Source organism: Schistocerca nitens, chromosome 1 (assembly GCF_023898315.1).
Source record: "Schistocerca nitens isolate TAMUIC-IGC-003100 chromosome 1, iqSchNite1.1, whole genome shotgun sequence".
In the NCBI taxonomy this organism is placed as follows: Eukaryota; Metazoa; Arthropoda; class Insecta; order Orthoptera; family Acrididae; genus Schistocerca; species Schistocerca nitens.
In genome coordinates, this window is record NC_064614.1 from 379,623,710 (window position 1) to 379,647,630 (window position 23,921).

General features: G+C 37.6%; 2 protein-coding genes across 2 annotated transcripts in view; one reads left to right on the plus strand and one right to left on the minus strand.

The window, feature by feature from the left end:
• Positions 1–23,921, plus strand: part of LOC126249026 (PAX3- and PAX7-binding protein 1) — a 159,517-nt gene that overhangs the window by 42,153 nt on the left and 93,443 nt on the right. The gene's annotated exons all lie outside the window — the stretch shown is intronic.
• The window catches only part of LOC126248391 (uncharacterized), an 824,863-nt gene continuing 818,485 nt past the window's right edge, over positions 17,544–23,921 (minus strand). The window contains exons 5-6 of the mRNA XM_049949378.1: positions 21,109–21,382; positions 17,544–20,440 (exon numbers count right to left, since the gene is read on the minus strand). Coding sequence (XP_049805335.1) covers positions 20,273–20,440; positions 21,109–21,382 — 442 coding nt within the window. The 3' untranslated portion in view covers positions 17,544–20,272. The remainder of the gene's footprint in view (positions 20,441–21,108; positions 21,383–23,921) is intronic.

Here is a 23,921-nt window from a genome sequence, read left to right on the forward strand (position 1 = left end):
TACTTCGTATTTGTTACCAATCATGCAAACAGTTGTGAAATGAGTAAAGTCATCTTGTATACTTCTTTTTGGCACAAGAAATGGAAGCAATAGGATCCATGAAGTTAGTATGTAAGAGCTCATTTGGCCACTTAATGGTGTATATGTTGTCCTCTTCTGATTATGTGGTAATCTTACTTGTTTACCTTTCATACAGATAATACACGAGTAGTACATTATTCTAGACCATCACGGTTAATCTCTTCAATGCAATTTTATTTTTGATTTAGAGTATGGCATAGCAAACCACATGTTAGTTATATACATAAGATCCAAACAGTAACTTACATATAAAAACTTGGGTCACACTGAAGAAGTTGGATCGCTGACCAAAATAAGACCATAAGACACATTGCTGTAAAGTGATGTATATATTGGCACCACATTGATTATTTGGTGAAATTGCTTTACACCTCCAGTAAAAGTTCATCAGAAGCAATTTTTACATGTGCATAATTTAAATGATGTAATGAAAAGGACAGTCGCTGGAGACTGTGGTCATGTGTGAGAGTTGTGTTAGTGTTAGTGTGTGTATTTTCTCTATTTTTGACAAAGGACTTGTTGGCCAAAAGCTAACTTTCTGGCAGTCTTTCTGTTGTCCCTTTTTGTAGCTCAGGATCTCTGCGATATGTGTAGCAACTATCCTTTTCATTATATTTTTATATTCCATTCTGGATTTTCCATTGTTTCCTAAGTAAAATGATGTCGCCTTTGTTGTCAGATTTGTATCAGTTTCATTAGAAGTGCCGCATAGAAGTTTCTGGCAAATTTCTTGTCTTGTCTGATGGCCCACTCCATAGTTTTTTGTAACAATTTCTTTTTGTTTTTGAGCAATATTCTTCTGTTTTGTAACACAACTTAATAATCCTTTGTTTCCGATATGCAAGGTAACAATTATCGAACTATATGAAAAAAAAATGTAAATTAGTTAGAAACTATGGTGTGCATGCACTTTATTCAATGCATAAATGTCACTACACAGATATTCGGATTTAGGTTATGACATGTTCAATATGCCTGCCATCACTGGCGATGATGTGGCACAGATGAGTAGTGAAGTTGTGCACGACCCACTGAAGTGTTGGAACATTGATGCTGTCGATGACCTCCTGAATGGCTTGTTTCATCTCAGCAATGGTTTTGGGGTTATTGGTGTACCCCTTGTCTTTAATAGAGCCCACAAAAAGGAGTCACATGTGTTCGAATCTGGAAAATAGGTGGCCAACTGAGGCCCATGCCATTGGCCTCTGGGTACCCCAGAGCCAGAATGCGATGTCCAAAGTGCTCCTCAGGACATCAAACACCTTCGATGAAGTTGAGCTCCATCTTGCATGAACCACATCTTGTCAAAATCAGGGTCACTTTGGATAATGGGGATGAAATCATCTTCCAAAACCTTCACATACCGTTCAGTAGTCACTGTGCCATAAAGAAATATTGCACCAATTGTTCTGTGAATGGACATTGCACACCACACAGCCACCTGTTGAGGGTGAAGAGACAACTCAATCCCAAAATACGAATTCTTGCTCCACCAAATGTGCCAGTTTTGCTATTTTCACATGCAAATGGCTGACAGCAACAAGGCACGTGCACATGTGCATACTAATTCCCATCGTGCCCCTTGGCCAACCATGCAGTTTGAACATGCTAATGCAAACCGTTCAAAAGTTATGACGACTTTATTTCATGTAGTTCAATTTTGTCACCTTGTATGTGCTTTGTTAACAACTTGTGAACAAGTCCAGAGACAAATAATGTTTTTATTTTAAATTGACATGACTTTCCATTGACATAGATGACACTTTAATTTCACCAAGTTGAGTTGCTTTCAGTACAGTTCCAGTTTTGCAACAAAAGTACTACCCATATTTAAAGATTCTGGACTGTAATCATGCAGCTGGACAATTTTCCCTGTTCCTTTTTCTTTCAACTGATAGATGGTTAGCTGCAGAAAGAAAAGGTCATATTTTGAGCCTATGTATGCAGTGGGTCGAGTAGTGAATAACTTTCATTTATCTGTTCCTTTTCTTACAATTATTCTTTTGCATCCATATTCGCCACAGTCATGATGTTCAAAACTAAACAATTTTTATATGTCTAATCTGTGCTTCTTTTTCAACTTCTATGCCACAACATTTTTTTGCGTTGAAATTTCCCATGATTGAAATTGTTTCTTTAGGTGTGAAACAGGATCCTGTTCTAAGTCTCCTGTAAAACTTGGCCATTTTCTTTTTTGATCATGATGAACCTAGTTTTCACATAGCCTAACATCAGTTTCTCAATTGCAATTTTTTTAATTGTAGTAACATCCTTTTATGTTTCTGAGACATTATTAGCAAAAGTAGTTGCAGAGCACCAGTTTGTTTCAACCACTTCACCTGTCAACTGAAACCACATATTAACTTGCTAAATTGTGAAAAATGCACAGTAATTGTACTTTTTGCTGGATTAAATTTCTGTTGCAATATCTACTTTTATTAATGTGACACACCCAACTTTGTCGTGCATATTCTTTGATATTTGAAATTCTCTATTTGTATTCCAATCATGTGGTTACAAATAAATGTCTCAGTTCTTTCTCTTAATTTTAAAATATGTCTTGTTATGTTTTAAGGAATTTTGAGCTCTTTTTCAGTCTGTTCCTCTTCCATGACACTTTCCAAAAACCTTACATGTTATGTACATTTGTCAGTAACAATATTTAAAAAGAAAAGAAAAAAAAGTTATTAGTGCATACCTTGCACTTGAAATTTCGAACTTAGCTTTCTTCTGACAGTTTGTTGTTCCAAACTGATGAATGAAAAAAAGTTATATGTACTATGATAACACTTAATTTCTTATTTCTGTACCTGTAACCTCAAGAAATATGTCCTGGTTGGAAAAATATGTTATTAATAGTAAAGACACTTAGTTCATTTATGCACTCAAAAAAGAAAAATGTTCATACACTATACATTCAGGATAGCACATTCAGTACCAACAAAACAACAAGAACCAATAGAACCATAAGAATTACCGTTTAAAGTACTGCACTGCGCATTATTTACACTGTGAGATGTGTCGTACAAAATTATTATTTCCAACACTCTCTTGAAATTAAAGCTTTTGTTCTCAAATTTAAGAGTACAGGACCAATTTCCTTGCTTTATACTACTGAATGCCCATTTTAGTCTGTGCACCCATGTATCCTTAAGTATTTTACAAACTAGACTTGTCAAAATTTCCTTGAAGAAACACCTTAAGTACAACTAAATAATTTTCTAATTTATACCTGATAGCAGTATTTTTAAAAGAAGGTAACCAAGTGAATTGTACTTAATTGGTGGTGCATAAGTTCATTCATTATCTTAATCTGTTATCAGCCATACACACTTTACAATACAGATGATACCCATCCATGTCTTTGTTGTTTCAGTGTTGATTACTTTCCTGTGTAATAGATGAATCTCCTTTCTCAGTGTGGTCCTAGTTCTTATTGTACCACCTTTAGCCATTTTTCAGAATATTATGATTATAGTATTATTTGTAGCATTTGTGAATCTGTGTCTAATATGTTTTATATATTGAAATACATACAAAAAATTCTTAAGTTTAGGTATCTCGGCAGTGTTTCTCAGTAGCTGTATTCACTAATATGTCTCGGTATCTTTATTGGCTCTTTTAGGGCTACAGTAGATCTTAACACATCACCTCAATTATAACATCAGTGCATGACATTTTAAACAAGAAAAAAAATTTGGAAGTAGAGTTCATGTACCAATGTATGTCTAGTTGCTTTAATGCCTGTGCACTACTATCTGTTACTATAACGTGGAGGATGTTATAAATGGGGTTCTTTCCATTGACAGCTTACGATTTTATTTAATATTTTCTGGCACAGCTTTACTAATATTTCAGTAGTAACACCATAATCATATAGTGATGTGGAGTACTTTGTTGCAGTGAACTTTCCTTTTTTCATGAAACATCTATGATGACCTTATGTTGATGGAACATTAAAACTTAATATTCCTTCCTTTTTAGGTTGATGCATTGTCTCATTGCTCAGTGGTTTCCAGAAAATGTTGTTTTTTTTTTTTTTTTTTGCCTCGCAGTAATGTCTTCTTAAAACGGCTGTGATATGAATTCCAATTTTTAAAACGAGTTTCACTGACTTGTATACAGAAGGTAATTTAGCAAGTTAAATGTAATCAGCATCTTTATATTTTACACTTCAACTTGAGCCATCAGTTTATTGGATTTAAAAATGATTTTTGATATGCTAGGGAATTTCAAAAAGTAAGTTACACATTATTATGGCAGTCTAAGTAACTATTGTTGGATACTGTGCTCCACTTCAAAGTGGCACAGATAAATGACATTGTTTTGCAATATAGTCTCTGTAAACTATGTCCTAAACATTGTACCATCATTTAGTTCCTCAGTGATTGAAATTTTCTCCTTAGTCTTGGAGCCATTTGAGAACTTTGTGTGAACTTCCTCACTGTCAGAAAATTTGTGAATTAGGACCTCCATTGCCTGGTCCTTGTTGTATGTGGTCAATGTTAATTTCCTTTCTTCACAGTCATATCCCTCTTGTCTGTGCGGCCTTTATTAAATTTTTGGCACCATTTCACTGCAGCTGGATGCAAAATTGTGTTTAGTCCATATACCACCTGGATTTTGCAGTGAATCTGTGTGCAGTTTAGACATGGTGCCCACAAGAATCACACTACCCCATGTACTTCTATGTTGGAGTATTGTTTCCAGTTGTTGTGCCATTTTACTCCCACACAGTGATGCATCTTTTATATGTACTGCCGCAGAACTATTTTTGCAGGAAAGAAGATCAGTGTTTAATGTCCCATTGTCATCAAGGCCATTAAGATGGGTGTCTCTAGGAAACCCAGAGCATATATTTTCTTCTGGCAGTGCGGTGCAGTGCATTTCAGTGGTCGTACCATGGGATGCCATTTGTAACTTCCCTTTTGAATGCCCTTTATAGCTTACTGTTATATGGAATAATTATTTTCCGTCAGATGCTGGGATGGATTCTTAAAATACTTATACTCATAAATTTTATTTGGCTTATTCCTTGGGTTTTTGTGTGTAACCTGAGTAAGAATGCAAATTACAGTAATAAATGAATGGATAATATTATGTTTGCCATTGTAGTTTGGATCTTCATTTCATTCATAATCATTTAAATGAGAGAGCCCAAAAGTTCAAAGTACCTACATCTTCATTGTGAACTGTGTCACATCCCAGCACAGGTCCTATCACCAACTTTGGATAAAACTGTAGCCTGTGTGTTGCAATCAGAATGTTGTTGGTAATGTGGATAGAGGTCTGCTAAGTTATCTTTAAGGGAGTGAGAGGTAGGAAATCTGCTAGGATGCTTGGCACATGTAATTTTGGAATGGAGAGTTGAAGTTGTGGGTTTCATAAGGATTTAGTAAGGAAGGACACAATTTAAGAACACTTTATTTCCCAGCAGTTCAGCCTTGCTTGGAGAAGTGTCTTACAGTGGCTTCACACCCTCACATACCAATGGTTACATGCTGCCACACTATATGTTAATCCCTCCCAACAGCTCCTGGTTCATGACTCTGCCATTCACTATCAGACAAGTGCTCTGCTTGCCACTCATTCTGGCAACACACAATCCAGTACTGTAACCAAAGTAGGAGACAAGTGCAAGACACCACTCATTCCTCTGTATATCCTGACACATGGTATACATCTACTATTACTCATAGTTCGTGCTTTACTAACAAGCAGAAAACTAAGGATAATAACTGTTCCTGGATGTTTATTGGAAACTCATTTGCCTTTCCTTGATTGTCTGCAGAGTTATAGTTCTTCTCTGTAGCAGCATCCAAGTGTTATTCTATTGTGACTCTTGATGCTCAACTGTACTACTACTGCTTCTTCTGCTTCCTGGTACTGACTGTAACTATGCCTCCAACTGAATCATCCTGTGCGCTTGTTGTTTATATACCGATTTTTCAGGGACTTGTGGACGAGTTTCTCTAATTAGCATTGCCTTCCCCAGCTGCTACCGAAGGTCTTCCTAATGACCAAATCTTTCCAGAACCTCCTAGGAAGCTTACGAACAGTCTGTAAATGTCCATTCTCAGTTGGAATGATTCTCAAACACAGCTGCCTTGAAATACTTGCAGCATTACTATGTGATAAAATTTCCTTTCTTTATGTAGTATCCATGATTTTCACGACACATCCTACATTAATAAAATTTGATGGCTGTAACACCTGTTACATAAATAAAACTTGACAGCCATGACAATTCTAGTATATTGTATTTTTTCCCAGTTGTAACAATGACGCAATACAAGCAGGAGTCATGATTTTGGCATTCAGTTCATTAAGTGATGAAAATAAATTTCTGATCAACCACCTTACCAGTATTAATGAATGGTGGCAAATTAATGCTCAGCAGCTGATGTTCTTGGTAGGTTCAGTTTGATGAGCTGAATCCATTTAACTATTTATATTATAACAAAGATGACAAGAAAATTAAATGTAGACTATTTAGAGTGTATGTAGCTTTGAATACATGGATGAAGCTAGCACAATTATTTATGTAGTATTAATTGTGATTTCTAGAAGTATTTTTATACAGTATAGTTGGTTAATCAACCCATATTACTCCTTATGAATTTTCATCCCAGTGGTCACACATGAGTTTGCAAAAACAATAATGCCTTTGTTGCCAATGATTCCCAGGTAAGATCATTGAGCATTACAATAATACGTGGGCTATCCTGGCCTTTTGTGAACCTAAAAGCAGGTATTTAAATGCTTTTAACAGTTTCTGGAAGTTCGTCACTAATGCTGCAATCTCATGCTGTTGAGTTTTCTCTCTCTTATGAGCATCAATTTGCAGTATTACCAAATTTAAGAAAAATGGCCCTTGAGGTGACCTATTCCAAGTGAAAACTGGACAAGTCTTTCAGGATGTTTGTTATTCCTTAGCATCCTGCGATATTTACTTTTTACTCGGATATATGTGTAGCCCACTGTATACTGATTGTATTAATTTTCTTTCCCTTTCTTTCTATGTTTTCTTGTTAGATTGCCCTCACATTTCAAACTTTTGAACATGCTGGTGTACAATGCAGTGGCGAACCCACAGTCAGTGGTTCTTTGACCTTCTCTTTGGATAACACAAGGAACCTTTCAAAATCCTGTTTCTTATTAGAATTCAAATATGTGGCCAATTAAGTCAACACTTGGGCATGTTCTCAATATAAAAATTTTAATTTTACAGGTTTTTGTTTTTAATGATATTTCTATTTTGATAGTGTAGCCACTGCAGTAGTTTATTTGGTGGATAGGGTTCCGTCTTGTATCGCTGTTTGATAAGTAGCGGTACTTTAATTTTACATACCTTTAATTTCTGAATTCACCAATTTGTGATCATTAAGTGTTATTCATTCTTGTTTCCTCTCCCTTCTCATCGATTTCTAACTTGTTGTGGTTTTGACTTCTCTCACACTAATAGTATTCTGCCCATTGGATTTTTTATTTATTTATTTTTACTCTGTCGCTGCATGGGGGATGCCCCACCATGTGTATCCCTAGTCTTCTGCTGTGTTGAGAGCTTTACAGCCTTTAGACTGCTGTGTGGTGTTCCTATTCACCACTCTTTTGGTCAAATTTTGGGCTGCTTTCCATAAACTTCCATTGTGTAGATTCTCCTTGTCACAGTATCATTTAGTGTGCATGGCACATCTCCAAAACATAATAGACAATATTGTCCTATTTTCCATGAAGTGGCTCAATGAGTTATTAACACTTCTATCTGAAACATGGTTCAGTCTTGCAACACCAGTTATTTATTCAACTATCTTAGTTACCTTGATGCTTACAATCAGACAATTCTCTACCTCCATTGTGCTAGTTGTTGTCATTTCCCATTTTATGCAGGATTAATTCAGCCTTGCTTTGGCTGCATTAGTATGTTGTTCATTGCCAGTGATAGTGAACCAAGGATACTGATATTTTTAATAGAATTTTGACATGCTGCCAGTGAGAGTTGTCCTCTGTGATTCCCGCAGGTCAATTGTTTGTCGTGTCTCAACTTTTTAAGACGTAAGGTATATTGCTAATTGTGGCTACATTTTATCATCAGTGTAGAGAAGGGTCCTTGTTAGTGGTTGGCAAGTTTTCAGAATTGTTTGAGTGTCTGTTGACGATACGGCAACTCTACTACCCACTGTCAATCACAAGGTTGAATAGAAGTAGTTATAAGGCAGACTGTTTGTGAATACCAACTGTAATACAGAAGTCATCTGACACCTCTGCAACATTTTCAACCTAGCTTGTTGATTCTATAAACAACAGTTTACCCACCTGACGAGGTATTCCAGAAGACCACAATATCATCGTATATAAACGATTTGGGAGACAATCTGAGCAGCCATCTTTGGTTGTTTGCTCATGATGCTGTCATTTATCGACTAATTAAGTCATCAGAAGATCAAAACAAACTGCAAAGTGATTTAGAAAAGATATCTGAATGGTGCGAAAAGTGGCAGTTGACCCTAAATAATCGAAAAGTGTGAGGTCATCCACATGAGTGCTAAAAGGAACTCGTTAAACTTTGGTTACACAATAAATCAGTCTAATCTGTAAGCCGTAAATTCAGCTAAATACCTAGGTATTACAATTACAAACAACTGAAATTGGAAGGAACACATAGAAAATGTTGTGGGGAAGGCTAACCAAAGACTGCATTTTATGGCAGGACACTTAGAAAATGTAACAGACCTACTAAGGAGACTGCCTTCACTACAGTTGTCAGTCCTCTTTTAGAATACTGCTGCGTCGTGTGGGATCCTTACCAGATAGGACTGACAGAGAACATTGAAAAAGTTTGAAGAAAGGCAGCACATTTTGTATTACCGCGAAATATGGGAGAGAGTGACACAGAAATGATACAGGATTTGTGCTGGACATCATTAAAAGAAAGGCGTTTTTTGTTGCGATGGAATCTTCTCACAAAATTTCAATCACCAACTTTCTCCTCCAAATGCAAAAACATTTTGTTGACACTGGCCTACATAGGAAGGAATGATCACCATGATAAAATACGGGAAATCAGAGCTTGTATGAAAAGATATACAATAATATACTAGATAGATAATAGAGAATTGTGAAGGTGGTTCAATGAGCCCTCTGCCAGGCACTTAAATGTGATTTGCAGAGTATCCATGTAGGTGTAGATGTAGATGTTAAACCAGATGAAATCACACACTACTGATCAGAGTCTTTTTTAATATCTAGGAAATGAAAATCTAACAGCTTGATCTTTTCACATTGTTTCTCAGCTGCATGGATTGTGAATTTGTGAATGCAATTGCTCTGCTCAGTTTTATGCAAATCGTATTATTTTGCCAGTAATGCATTTGAGGACCTTCATTACACAGCTCAGAAGTTAGATCATACTGTAACTGAAACATTCAATGGGATAAAGTGTTTAGAGGAAAAGACTTATCCTTTTCTTCATTTACTTCATTCTTCTTAGATGAGCTTCTGTGTTTGAAAGAGAAATTAACATACATGCCCATCAGAAAACATTTTAGGACACCAGCTGTATCTGTTTATCACAAAGTTGTGGGATGTATGGGGAAGAACATTTAACATGGGATGGAGCAACTATCAAAGTGAGGGTAGTGCTACTTGTGGGTGAACTCAACATAAACCAAAGATTTATTATGACCGCATGGGTCCTATGTGTCAGTATGAGTTGTCACATTGAAAACATACATTCTGTGTCCTACTAAGACCTCATGCAACAACCGTGAAGTAGACAAAATATATATAATTACAGCCATACAGAGCATGCAGATAGTCTGTTGTCCAAACTACATATTTTAAACTGTGTTTTATTTACATGACAGCTGCCAAACTTAATTCAAAATGAATCACCACTGACAAACACTCTACACTTTAAACACTCAGAGCCTCAATATTCAGGTCATTTAGATCATCTTTTCAAATCTGAAGATGGAAACTAGGTCTTCAAGTTGAACATGGTCTTTACCAGGGACCTAGTCTTAATTTTCACTGCCTCTTTCCCTTGAGATCCTCGATGCTCTCCTACAGCATTTCTTTGCCCATTATATCACCATTTTCAGTTCTCTATCTCTCTCTCTCTCTCTCTTACCAAACATCTAGATTTTTTATGTAGTTTTTGAAAATTATTTTATTTATTCTTATTTTCCCTTGTTTTGGTCCAGTGCCTTTTCCCACTTACATGCAGCCTGTTATTCTTTGACTTTTTGGTACCCAAAAGCTTTGTTACTGATGCTGTGAAAATATCCTCTTCTATTGATGTGCCACTGTACTCAGGAGTCTCAGCAAACTAGAATTTTCAGGTTGTTCATTTCCACACAACTGTACATGACAATCAGCAAGAAAGTGCAGTTCAGACAAAAATTTCTGGCTGTACCCTCTTTATTGAAACCATTCTCAAACTTACCAATAATTACTACCTACATAACTGGCAATACAGTATAGTGCAGACAGGTTATTCTGAACCTCATAGAGGTGCCATTGACATGAAGGAGCAAGCATCAGAAGATAGGTAGATAGATGTGTGATGTGATTTGCGTGGTCTTCAGGTTAGGTGCGAGAACAGCTAGTTAGTAAGCTAAACATATTGATTCACAAAAAACTAAGGTTTCAATATTTGTACATATTTTTCCATTCAGAGTATATATTGTACCTCACCATTAACTTGAATTAGAACTCCTTTGGCCAATAAGCTGTGTCTGACTCAGCACTCTTCATCATTCAGAGCAGTGTTAAAAATGAGGAAGAACTAATGGTTTGTTCCTACAGAAATGTGTGTAGCAAATGCTTTTTGTAAGGAAAACTGAGGTGCTTTAGCAACAGGAATACCCAAATATTTGAAATATGTATTGTTGGTACAGCCACCCATGTCACCAAACTCTGAAACACACCATCTTTCGTAAGGTTCATAATTGCACTACAACTCATTTCTCGTAATGTCTGCTTTTGAGGAGAAAGCAACACAGCTTTTCACTGCCATACTGATAACTTTTCACTTTGTCATTGTACCATCCTCAAAAAAAAAAAAAAAAAAAAAAAAAAAACTCATAGAGTATACTGGCATGTTCTGTGCACATTTTCTTGTCATTAATGTAATTATCCTTCATTTTCTTTGATAATGTTCTTTGTGTTGTATCTTTGACAGAATGTTTTAGTTCTATTTCTTAAGTTATCTCTAATAACAAATTTATTTGTGTGATCAAAGTCTATAATGTGTGGTTAGGACGTTTAATACTATTCACAAAATATCATCTCACTGTCTGATGATAGGGAACTGCATTACACTATCTCCTGCATGTGGTTGGGATGTTATTGTAATTATGAGGGCATGCTGAAAAGTAATTCCTCTGAATTTTTTGTGTGAAAACTCTTAAAACTTTCTAAATAAAACAAACTTTATTAATATTCTACATCTGTATTCTTCGTGTCTACATGTTTCCCAAGGCACCAACTGCTACAGATGTCGCAGCTCTGGTGTATGATGTAGCATTACCATGCTGAACTACAGGGTGGTCCATGTGTGGATGAACTCTTTGAATTTGAAACTTAGTTACAGCATGCTGTTTTTTCACTCAGTGACATAATTATGTTACACATCACCATGTTACATGCTACAGTTCTGAGCCCTATAGTGGCAGAGGGCTGCAAATCTGTAGACATGAAGAATAAAGATGTAGAATGTTAATAATGTTTGAAAATTAGGAGTCATTGCATTTCAGCATGCCCTCATAGATGTTTTTAGTTTTGAGCTGTTGTACTTCTGTCTAAAGGTACCTTACTCTCTTTAATAACTCTATATTATATCCTACAATGCCTCCTTCCTACCACTGCAGGAAAGGTAGAATTCTTCAGTTATCCATCATTTATTACTTTCTAAGTGTCAAAGTCCTTATTAGGAAAGTGAAAAATTGTTTGCTTGTTTCTAGTATTTAATTGAATTTGGTGAGTGTAAGCCAAAGTAAAGTGGAAGCTACAAATAATTGCAGTAGACAGTGTTCTGCAGTACTCTCCTGAAGTTTTTCTGGTTAATATATCAATGATCTAAAAGGAAAGGGTACTGCAAAGCATGACTTCAGCATGAAAGTTCCTTTTTTTTTTTCGGGGGGGGGGGGGGGGGTAGATGATAAATGGAGTGATAAGAGAATTATAGCTGAGGTGCATTATTTGCCACATAAGCAGCAAACTCAAGAGCACTCAAAGGGTCTGGTATATTATCCTATCTAGTTAACTGGGCCATTTCCCTAAATCCAGTATGCAGTTACTGAGCACTGAAATGTAAGCGGACATCCACCCTGAATAAGTCAGTGGTTATCCTTGTTGTTTTGGTCTGCAGTCCAAAGTCTGATCTGATGCATCTCCCCATGTTACTCTATCCTGTGCAAGCCTCATCTTGTTCAAGTAACTACTGCAACTTACGTCCTTCTCAATCTGCTTAGTGTGTTCATCTCGTGGTCTGGCTCTATGATTTTACCCTCTATGCTTCCCTCCAGTACTGTATTGGTGGTCCATTGATGCCTCAGAATGTGTCCTATCAACCGATCCCTTCTTACAGTCAAGTGGTGCCACAATTCTATTCAGTACCTCCTCATTAGTTACGTGATCTACCCATCTAATCTTGAGCATTCTTCTGTAGCACCACATTTCAAAATCTTCTATTCTCGTCTTGTGTATGCTCTTTATCATTCATGTTTAACTTCCATACATGGCTACACTCCATACAAATACTTTCATAAAAGACTTCCTGACACTTAAACCTATATTCGATATTAACAGACTCCTCTTCAGAGATTCTTCCCTTGCCATTGCCAGTCTACAATTCGTATCCTCTCTGCTTTGACCATTATCAGTTACTTTGCTGCCCAAATAGCAGAACCCACCTGCTACTCTGAGTGTCTCATTTCCTAATCTAATTTGCTCATCATCATCATCATCTGATGTAATTATACTCAATTCCATTATCCTCATTTTGCTTCTGTTGATGTTCATCTTATATCCTCCTTTCAAGACACTATACATTTCATTCAACTGTTCTTCCAACTCCTTTGCTGTCTCTGACAGAATTACAGTGTCATTGGCAAACCTCAGTGTTTTTATTTCTTCTCCATGAATTTTAATTCCTACTCCAATTTTTTCGGGTTTTTTTTTTCCTTTACTGCTTAATAGCATTGGGAATAGGCTACAATGCTGTCTCACTCCATTCTCAACCACTGCTTCCTTTTTGTGCCCCTCAACTCTTATTACTGCTGTCTGGTTTCCGTACAAATTGTAAGTAGTCTTTCGTCCCAGATTTTTACCCCTGCGGCCTCCAGAATTTTAAAGAGAGCATTCCAGTCAACATTGTCAAAATCTTTCTCTAATTCCACAAATGTGATGAATGTAAGTTTGCCTTTCCTACCTTAACTATCTTCTAAGATAAGTCATAGAGTCAGTATTGCCTCGCATGGTGCTACATATCTATGGAATCCAAACTGATCTTCTCCGAGGTTGGCTTCTACCAGTTTTTCCATTAGCATTTTGCAACTGTGACTTCTTAAATGGGTAATTCAGTAATTTTTGCACCTGTCAGTGCCTGCTTTCTTTGGAACTGGAACTATTATATTGTTTTTGAAGTATGATAGAAGAAATGCTATCTCGTACATCTTGCTCATGAGACAAAAGAGTTTTGTCATGGCTGGCTCTTCCAAGGCTATCAGAATGTTGTGTACTCCTGGGGCCTTGTTTTGACTCAGGTCTTTCAGTGCTTTGTCAAATTTTTCACGCAATATCATATCTCCCACCTCATCTTCATCTTCTTTCATTTGCATAATATTGCCCTCAAGTACATCACCCTTGTATAGACCCTCCATATACTCCTCCTACATTTCTGCTTTCTCTTCTTTGTTTAGGAGTGTTTTTCATATGACCTCTTGATATTCGTACAGGTGGTTCACTTTTCTCCAAACGTCTCTTTAATTTTCATGTAGGCGGTATATATCTTATTGATATATGCCTCTACGTCCTTACATTTGTCATCTAGCCATTCCCACTAGGCCATTTTGCACTTCTGTCTATCTCATTTTTGAGACGTTTGTATTTCTTTTCAACACTTCGTTTACTGCATTTTTATATTTTCTCCTCTCATCAATTAAATCCAATATGTACTGTGTTACCCAGGGATTTTACTAGCCCTCGTCTTTTTAAGTACTTGATTCTCTGCTGCCTTCACTATTTCGTCTCTCAAAGCTGCACATTCTTCTTTTACTGTATTGTTTCCCCTGTTCTTGTCAATCATTTCCTAATGCTCCCTCTGAAACTCTGATTCTTTCAGTTTATCCAGGTCCCATCTCCTCAAATTCCCACCTTTTTGCAGTTTCTTCAACTTTAATCTACAGTTAATAACCAATAAATTGTGGTCAGAGTCCACATCCGTCCCTGGAAATGTCTTACAATTTGAAACCTGGTTCCTGAATCTCTGTCTTACCATCTATCTGAAACCTTCTGGTGTCTGCAGGTCTCTTCCACGTACACAACCTTCTTTCATGGTTCTTAAACCAAGTGTTAGTGATGATTAAGTTATGCTGTGTGCAAAATTCTACCACACGGCTTCCTCTTTCTTTCCTCACTCCCAGTCCATATTCACTTACCACTCTTCCCATTCCTACTATCGAATTTCAGTCCCCCATGACCATTAAATTCTCATCTACCTTTACTATCTGAAACATTTGTCTTATCTCAATTATACATATCTTCAATCTCTTCGTCATCTGCAGAGCTAATTGGCATATAAACTTGTACTACTGTGTTAAGCATGGGCTTCATGTGAATCTTGGCTACAACAATGCATTCACTATGCTGTTCGTAGGAGCTTATATGCATTCCTATTTTCTTATTCATTATTAAACCTACTCTTGCGTTATCCCTATTTGATTCTGTATTTATAACCCTGTATTCACCCGACCAGAATTTCTGTTCCTCCTGCCACCGAACTTCACTAATTCACACTATATCTTAACTTTAACCTATCCATTTCCCTTTTTAAATTTTTTAACCTACCTGCCAGATTAAGGCATCTGACATGCCCTTGGGAAGAATTATGGCTGCAGTTTCTCCTTGCTTTCAGCCATTCGCAGTACCAGCACAGCGATGCTGTTTTGGTTAATGTTACAAGGCCAGGTCAATCAATCATCCAAACTATTGCCCCTGCAACTACTGAAAAGACTGCTGCCCCTCTTCAGGAATCACACGTTTGTTTAGCCTCTTGACAGGTATCCCTCCATAGTGGTTGCACCTACGGTATGGCTGTCGGTATCATTGAGTCAAGCAAGCATCCCCACCAACAGCAAGATCCCTGTTTCATAGGGGGGGGGGGGGGGGTGTCTTACCCTAAGTGAAGCCATACATCATCTCACAAATTTCTAAATGTTTTCTCCTACAACGTGGCCAAACATGGGCTACTATACAAAACGAGATGAGTAGGTAGTCATGTACAATGGAAAAAACATATCAAACTGAATGAAAAGCAGCTCCCTCAGTAAATGTAACAACAACGAAATACAGTGTATTGCCCATTTCAGTTTTCCTGCCCCACCTTCTTAACCTCTGCCCCCAACCTCTCCTCACACACACACACACACACACACACACACACACACACACACCAAAACTACATACAATTATTCTTTACTCTGCAGCAAATCAATTTTCACAAGCTGCGACATAGTCGCGAAAAAACAGTGACCCATATATGTAATAAGTTTCCTTTAATTTACGTCTATGGTCACAATCTTTTCTGTTTCACAGATTACCGGTTTCGGTCTTTAATGACCATCATCAGATCTGTTTCAGGACTTTGATTTTATGAGACAGATCTGATGATGGTCATTAAAGACCGAAACCGGTAATCTGTGAAACAGAAAAGATTGTGACCATAGACATAAATTAAAGGAAACTTATTGCAAAACAATTTATTTATATATCTTGTGACCATTTTCCAGCTAATAATTCAGTAATAATAAATTCTAAAATTTTGTTATTTCTTTTTTAAATACCATATTTGGCTCATGATTCTTGCCTCATATCATTCAACTGTTATCCTCTGCAACCCATCCCAGTGTCTTTTCCTCTCTTTTGTTGTAGTGTCCAGATATGGGACCTCTCACTTGAATGATCTTGTCTTGATACAAACTGTTGAAGGCAAATTGCTTATTGTGTGCAGTTGATAATATTTATTGTGAATATGTGTCCAGAGTTTAATTGTTCGACAACAGCCATGGTTTTTTTCCCCTCAAATTACGGTATTAGCTGAATTTATGTATGAAGATCTCAAAACTGGGCATTATTTAAGTTACATACGCCAACTGTCTTATCTTGTATGATACTTGGCCATGATGACGCAACATTTGGGCAGGTTTTTAGACTTTTGTGTTCTGTTTAGTAGGCCAAAGGAATTAGAGGTACAGCAAAAGGTAAAATAAATGAAAAAATAGTAATTATGGCCAGATTAGAAAAATGCAATTGTCATAGTCAAATTCCCTGTTTGCCCTAATGATGCTGTACTCTTTTTCTCTCCATATAATCTCTTAATAGTTATTGTTGATGAATTTAATCTTAAAATTTGTATTTGTGCATTATGGCCTTAGCAGCCAGAGATGTGTGTAAGTTGCGTTTTCGCACGTGCTTTTGTGTGTGTGTGTGTGTGTGTGTGTGTGTGTTTATTTTCAACAGAGGCCTTGTTGACCAAAAGCTCACTTTCTGACAACCTTTTTGTTGTGCATATCTGCGACACAGCATCTCTGCTGTATGCATTGCAGATGCTTTTCATTTCCCTTCCATTTTTGTTCATGAACATTAAAATTTTGTGGTTATCTAATATTTCTTATAGTATGGCTTCCCATAGAGTTTGAAAATCCTGTCTTTGCTGAGGATATTCACTTTCTATAAACCACATGAGCCATTGAGTTCTGTAGGTATATGTATCTATGTCATTGTAACAATGGTTTTTTCGTTTTTATTGTTTTTTTTTACAGTGGAAAATCATATATGCATTGTTGTGTGTTGCAAGTCCAGTTGCACAAATAACATAACAAAAATCAGTAACACACAGTTTATAATTCAAAGACAGCAGCAACACAGTCCCACATTTTTTCTGCAGAAGTATTTATTTTGGTGCACATTCACTCAAAAATGGGAAATGTCAGGTTTGTGATACTTCAGTTATTCTGTTAGAAGGTACCACTGAGTGTAACTGAGCAACTTGCAAACTTTACCATTAAGCTATGATCATCTTCTTCCACCAGAACTTTCCGTCACCATATTTTCACTTCACAACATTTGTTGTGTTGTCGTCATCATCCTCCCCTCCCCCCCCCCCCCTCTCTCTCTCTCTCTCTCTCTCTCTCTCTCTCTCTCTCTCTCTCTCTCACACACACACACACACACACACACATTTCCACAATATTTTGTAACCGAATTATTGTATTTAAGTCTGGATATCTTACAATAGATTCTATATACATGAACTTGTTTAGGAACTGATTACAAAGGACTGCAGTGTGATATTTTTTACACTTCTGCAGAAAATTACATTTAATACACTGTGGATTTGTAAAACAAGCTGGTGTTTCAGTTGATATTATGTCTCCATTCCTGATTGCAGTCATCATCATTGTTTATCTAATGCAATATTTCAAGGTTTATGAGTTTTCCTTCAATATAGAGAGAGGGTACAAAATCACAGCAATAAATATTTTGCAAAATGAATAAAAACTTCATATCAGCTTAATGAAACTGTTCAGTTATCTACCTGTAGTCATATCACACATACCATTGCTTAGCACAGTACTAAAATCAGGGAACTTGTCAGCTGTTTGACATTGCAGTAGTTGAAATACATTTCAGAAGTTATAGGCCTGTAGAGAGCCAGTCATATGCTGTAGCTGAAAGCTAGCCACAGTACAAAATAATATTCAATCCCAGTCACTATCCATCATGTCATGTGTAAAAGTATGTCATACCAGTGTTGTGGCTTTACGTAAAGTGACTTTCCCACTTACCTTTAGTTAATGATCTCATTACAATGTAACTCTCACCTTCTTTACTAAACAAATAGATCCAAAATGAAATTTCTTTCCTACAGCATAGTTGAGGCAGGTTTCTTTTTTTATCTGTGGTGTACTTTCTGTTTATTTCATTTATTGATCATTTGATAGCAGAGATGATTATTTGGTAAAAGAATGAAACAAAGTAAATTTGTATTTGACTTCTATAAATTTAAGATTATTTTTAATTTCTGTAGTTGGACACAGTAAGTAGTGTAGTGTAACCTGACTGTCTGAATAAAGAGCAGTGGTTCACTCCAAGAAAAAAAAGATACTTAAGTGGTGATATTTTCACATCATATGATCATATGTCTCAGTTTGCCTTGGTAAGTATAGTCAGTGTGAGGAACATTTCTGTTCTTTGCAGGAATAGCAGTCTTCAGTGTAATGTGCCAGTGTGTGTGGCAAGAGTGCCATTTTGTAGCTATTCTCTCTCTCTCTCTCTCTCTCTCTCTCTCTCTATCATCACTGTTACAGAAAATGTATTGTTTCATTCAATAAAATTTCCTCTGTAATTGTGCAAAAAAGGGGAGGGCAAGAATACTGTTAAATTTGAGGAAAAGAAATGTTTATTTAAATATCAATCCATTGTTGTTAAGGTGAGTGTGTGGAGGTTTATTTCAAAACAAGTAGTTCTCTGTTGTGTCATGCTTAATTGGCTCTTCCATTGAGTGCTCAGTGTACAAGTCGAATTGAAAAATACCATTTTCTTAATGTAACAGGCCAACTCAAGTAACTGGATTAAACTGCAACACATTGTGGAGAATACCTATATTAGTACCCACTGGATATTATTTTCCAGGAAATGCAAACTGTTCTGCCATGTGATTGTCTGCAGCATTCTGTTAATTGAGAGGTGTACTGTAACCCTACAAAACTTCGATCCATTTCAGCTCATGTGGCACAGCTGACAGCAGCAGCCTAGTTGCTGTATAACAATTCAAATATCCTTTGAACTGTCATACACTAAATGAAATGTTATGCTCATGACAGTGGTGTACTACATCAATCACCAAATGCATTGGAATGAATCTCTAAAAGTAAGACCTTAAACACTTAATGGTCAGATTAAATATGGTTGTACTAGCCCCTACTTAACTGTATTTTTTTTGCAAGAGTATCTGACTGATGATGTGTTGAGGAAGGAGCATCAATTCATTTAACCCATGTTAGTTTTCTCTCCCAAGGTAATAAACAGCACAAATTGTTGAGGACTGGATATTGTAAAACATATGTGCAATATTAACATTTTATTTATTCTCATTGATGGATGGAATGGTTGACATAATGACTCAGATCATAAATTTCAAATGATGTTCAATATAGGACAGATCTAAATTTTAAAACTGGTGTATATACTGCCATAGAATACTGAACAAGTTCCATCTATTTGATAACATTTGCCATTCTTTATCACAAAACAGTTTTAGTTCACATTTTGGCAGACACTGTCACCATGTCTATTTTAAATTAAAATTTAACTTAGTCTTAATATTTACAGTTTATTGACTATAATAACTTAGTGGTCAGTTGGCATGGGAAGAATGGATTCCTATTCTCCTTATCAGGGATTTTCAGCACTTTCAACAAAGTTTAGAAAGGTACAACTGTCCCTGAGAGAAATCACAACTGACATTGCCATTAATTTCTAAAATGCAACAAGGCATTTAATAGAAAATATTTTGGAATTAAACAGCTATGAAATACTTCAGACAATAAATGCGACAATCTTGATTTACAAGTAAACACTTTCTGCAGTCCATTGTAATCAGGATAAACAAGCTCAATATGAGCTGACAGTCAATGATTTCCTGCCACACCAACTGAATATGCAGTTCACAGTTCAGACAAGTGGGCAGAATAATACTTTACAAACATATCACATATTTACAGTTTCATAATATCATGGTTTGAAAGGCCATATTGGTATGTAGTATAACAGACTCAACTGTCTTTTTGGTTTGACATTTGCACAGTATTTGAACATGACTAAAAAAGCTTCGTTCGCACTGAGATGCAGACACAGCTAAGCGCCAGAAACCTGCACTTTGCAGTCCATTATATATCTAATAGTATTAATATACATAGATTTGTTTCAACTGGTCCCGAAGTTCTGCAGGTATTGTGTACACTTCATTGGCAGGTTTCCTCTTCACAAGGCGTCTCCATCTGCCTCTCAGGTTTTTCCTAAATCCTCTGCAGATTCCGGGTTGACCAGCAGGGAGGGTGTGTACGAGCGGGTCCTGTAAAATACAACATTAAACTTACATGAGTTTAAACATCATTGTGACGCATCCAATAATATCGAGTTTTTAACGCAGCTATCAAAATTAACACTGAACGAATTTTTTTAAAAAATTTGTCTCGCCCCATTGTTTCAAGTAAGAACGCATAAGCAGGAAATAATTCTATATTGATTGTTACTTTGAAAATCTGTCTGTGTAGTACGTTACTTTAGAAACCTGATTGTATTTGTTTACATTTATCATGCGGTAATTCTATAATCCAAGCGAGCGTGAGTAGGCCAACAGCTGTTCGAGCGCATGCTTCACAAACTAATAGCACAGTACTTAATGAAAGTATTCATTCCGTCATGGCAAAACACACTTTCAGATTTCATAACGTGGTAAACGTTACTTAAAATGTAATTTTCTATCACACTGAATTCACATTGGCTATTCAGGTTACGAAAGCCATGTCAATAACACACTTTCACATCACTTATAACTGAACGATTCGTTTCTAAACTCCCACAATTGTCTTCACCAGTAAAACAATGCGACATGGAACACCCAACTATGCATTCATTATACACAGCCGCCTCTGGCCAACATCATACGGTATTGCACCCACTCACGCTAGCGCGGAAACATCATTGTTAAAGACTACGCTACAAAAACTGCATATCTACCTGGTTGTTGCTGTACAGCGAGTAGGGTGGTGGAAATTGCCACAGAAACTGCGGAGGGTAGACTGTTGTCGTTGCTGTGCTCCCAGGGCAGGCCTCGGGTGGCGGCAGGATGGTAGTTGTCACCTGGGCAGACACCGTAGCGACAGATTGGCAGTTGAGGTGATTCACAGCTGTTATCTGCGTCGTCGTTGTCGTCGCTGCTGCTGCTGCGGCTGCGACGCCCACAGGATGCCGCGGCGGCGGGCTCTGGTTGTCATCTCTCTTCCGCAGTTTGCTGCGGGCCAGACGCAAGGTAGAAACGGATGAGTTTGGTCCAATCATCTTCTCGATTTTCTTCCCGGGCTTCAGGATGAAAGCTAGCAGCTTGCTGGCTAACGTGCTCTTTTGAGAAGGCGTCTTGGCGGTATTTAGAACCACGCGAAAGTGTAAACTGGCTGGCAGTGCCTAGCCTGTTTAGTTTATAATGAGACGAGACCGCGGGCGTCGAATCACTGTTGCATCTACAAATGTTGACGGTTCACACGACGAACAACGACCGAACAATAACAACAGCACTTAAGACCTGACTTGGGCTGAGCCAACACAACAGCAAACACCGTACGGCGAGCTGCGGCGTGCGCTCACAACCGTTGAGCGAGGCCCATCTAAACTACTAGCACCGTCCCGCACTCGTTTTAAACCGGAGGTCTGACGTCACAGACACGTGCCTCCCATTGGCTGGCGGAGCGGTGGAGGGGGCGGCCAGCCTCTATCTAGCGAGACTGCGCAGAGGAAAAACAAGCGCAGCGGCGTCACTGGCGCGAGGGAAGTACGCGATTTCTTCTAAACTGACGAATACAAAGGTTTTAATTTCGTATGTACAGACTTTCGAGGCTCCATAATCAGTTTTCTAGTGTCACCTCCAATGCTTCTTCATGCTGTGACTAGCAATGTTTCGTAATAATTTTTAACTTTCTAACCCAGTAATGGTTTTTTGGTATTTATTTATGAAAGGTGTAAATGTTTACGCACATGTAAACTAGAACCTTACATAAAATCATCATTTTCAGTTAGTAAGAACAGATGCAGAACCGCGTACATAGAACGAGATGTTACAGGTTGCCGTTGCTGTAGTGCGTACTACATGCGAGTTGGAGTTCCGCACAGGTTACACCTAGGATCTCTTGAGTGTATTTATCATGACTTTCCAAGTCTGTCAGTGTACTGCGTATATGAGAAATTACAAGTTTTTGATTCGAAATATTGGTATAATTATTGCATGTCAGGCTGGAGGAAAGCTATCACATTCCATAGACCTGTACTACATTGTAAAGTGTCTACTAGGCTTTTATTACACTGTGTAATATCTTTGTCAGATATCTTTTATAAAATTTATTTTATACATTCTTCGACGGTGTACTTTGAGTTCTTTTATCACATCTTTTATAAAAATTTGTGTGTTCCTAGCTTTGACAGTGCAATAAGGATCATATGACCATCCCCAGAAAACCACAGTAACGTCGAAAATCGGCATTAAACTACTTATTTTAGCTTAGTGCTTCTTTTAACTTTAGCTTCTAGCTTGTGTTAAGGCAGTTCTTGAACCCAACGTATACGTAAAACTTATAATAAAAACATCATCATCAGTCATTTGCACCTACTGCTGGATGAAGGACTGCTTGATTTGTAACGAAAATGCCACCTCCAGTGTTTCAGTTTGCCTGTCCACTGCAGTATTTCAAGCGTACTGGAACATTTGTTTCTTAATTTTTTTTTAATATACGGAACTGACGGGACTCGAGTGTAGGGATGCGCTATATTTTCTGTTGAAGCATCTGTGAGAGGGTGCGTTTGGTATTAGCGCTGCGGGACACCAACCATAGTTCCATCTCCGCGCGCGGTTGCCTTGTTGGTCCCAGGAGAGGCGATCTGGCCGCTCAGCCTTCGTATCAGGCAGTTCAAACGCATCTGCACGGCTATAGCTTACATGGATGGTTGCATACGCGCAGTAATCGTGCCAGCACATTATTTCATGTCTTCCCCAGGGCATTTCTTTTTCCCTTTTTGATAGAGGTGAACAGTTGCGGTCTGAGTCCTACAACTGTCGCCGACCTCACTAAGCAGTGTCGTCGAGCGAGTTTCACAGTATCGCTGGCAGGCGCCTCCTGATAGGCGCGCCGTCCAGCAGATAACCGTCGCAAACTGCCATGTCCGTACAATACTGTGTTAGGGATTGGACCTGGAAGTCGACCGGGTGGTAGAAATGTGGAAAAACCGCAGTATTATGAAGTACTGAAGTTGGCAAATAATTTGCCGTTATTGCGTTTAAAACTTTTAGAGAACGGGAAATCCGAATTCTAGAGCGATCATTTAACACAAACAGCATTAATACTAAGTAGCCGCTGAAGGTGTAATTTAAAGGCTGTGAAGAAATCGTATATGGGGCTATTGTCAGTTTCTCGAGGACTGTTTTGTGATGAAGACTGCAGACAACTCGTATACCAAAAATATCCGTAACACGTCTGGCGATTACAATCTACAAGGGCAGCGTTTACTGTTTTCTTTACCAGATAACGGCTATCGAAATATTGCCATTAAACTTGGCTCTTTTCAGTACCTCTGAGCACCAGTATGACGCTTTCGTGGTAAATAAATCTTTACGACAGAGAAACCCTAGGACAAAACCCAAGTTCGGACTGCTTTCGAATGAGTGGTCTCCTTCATGCATCCGTTGACAGTTCAACATGTTACAGTTCTTCCTCCGCACTATTACCTGTCGTCACATACCACTACTTTTGAGTCTTCTTTTCAGGTTTGTCCGCCTCAGTGTTTCT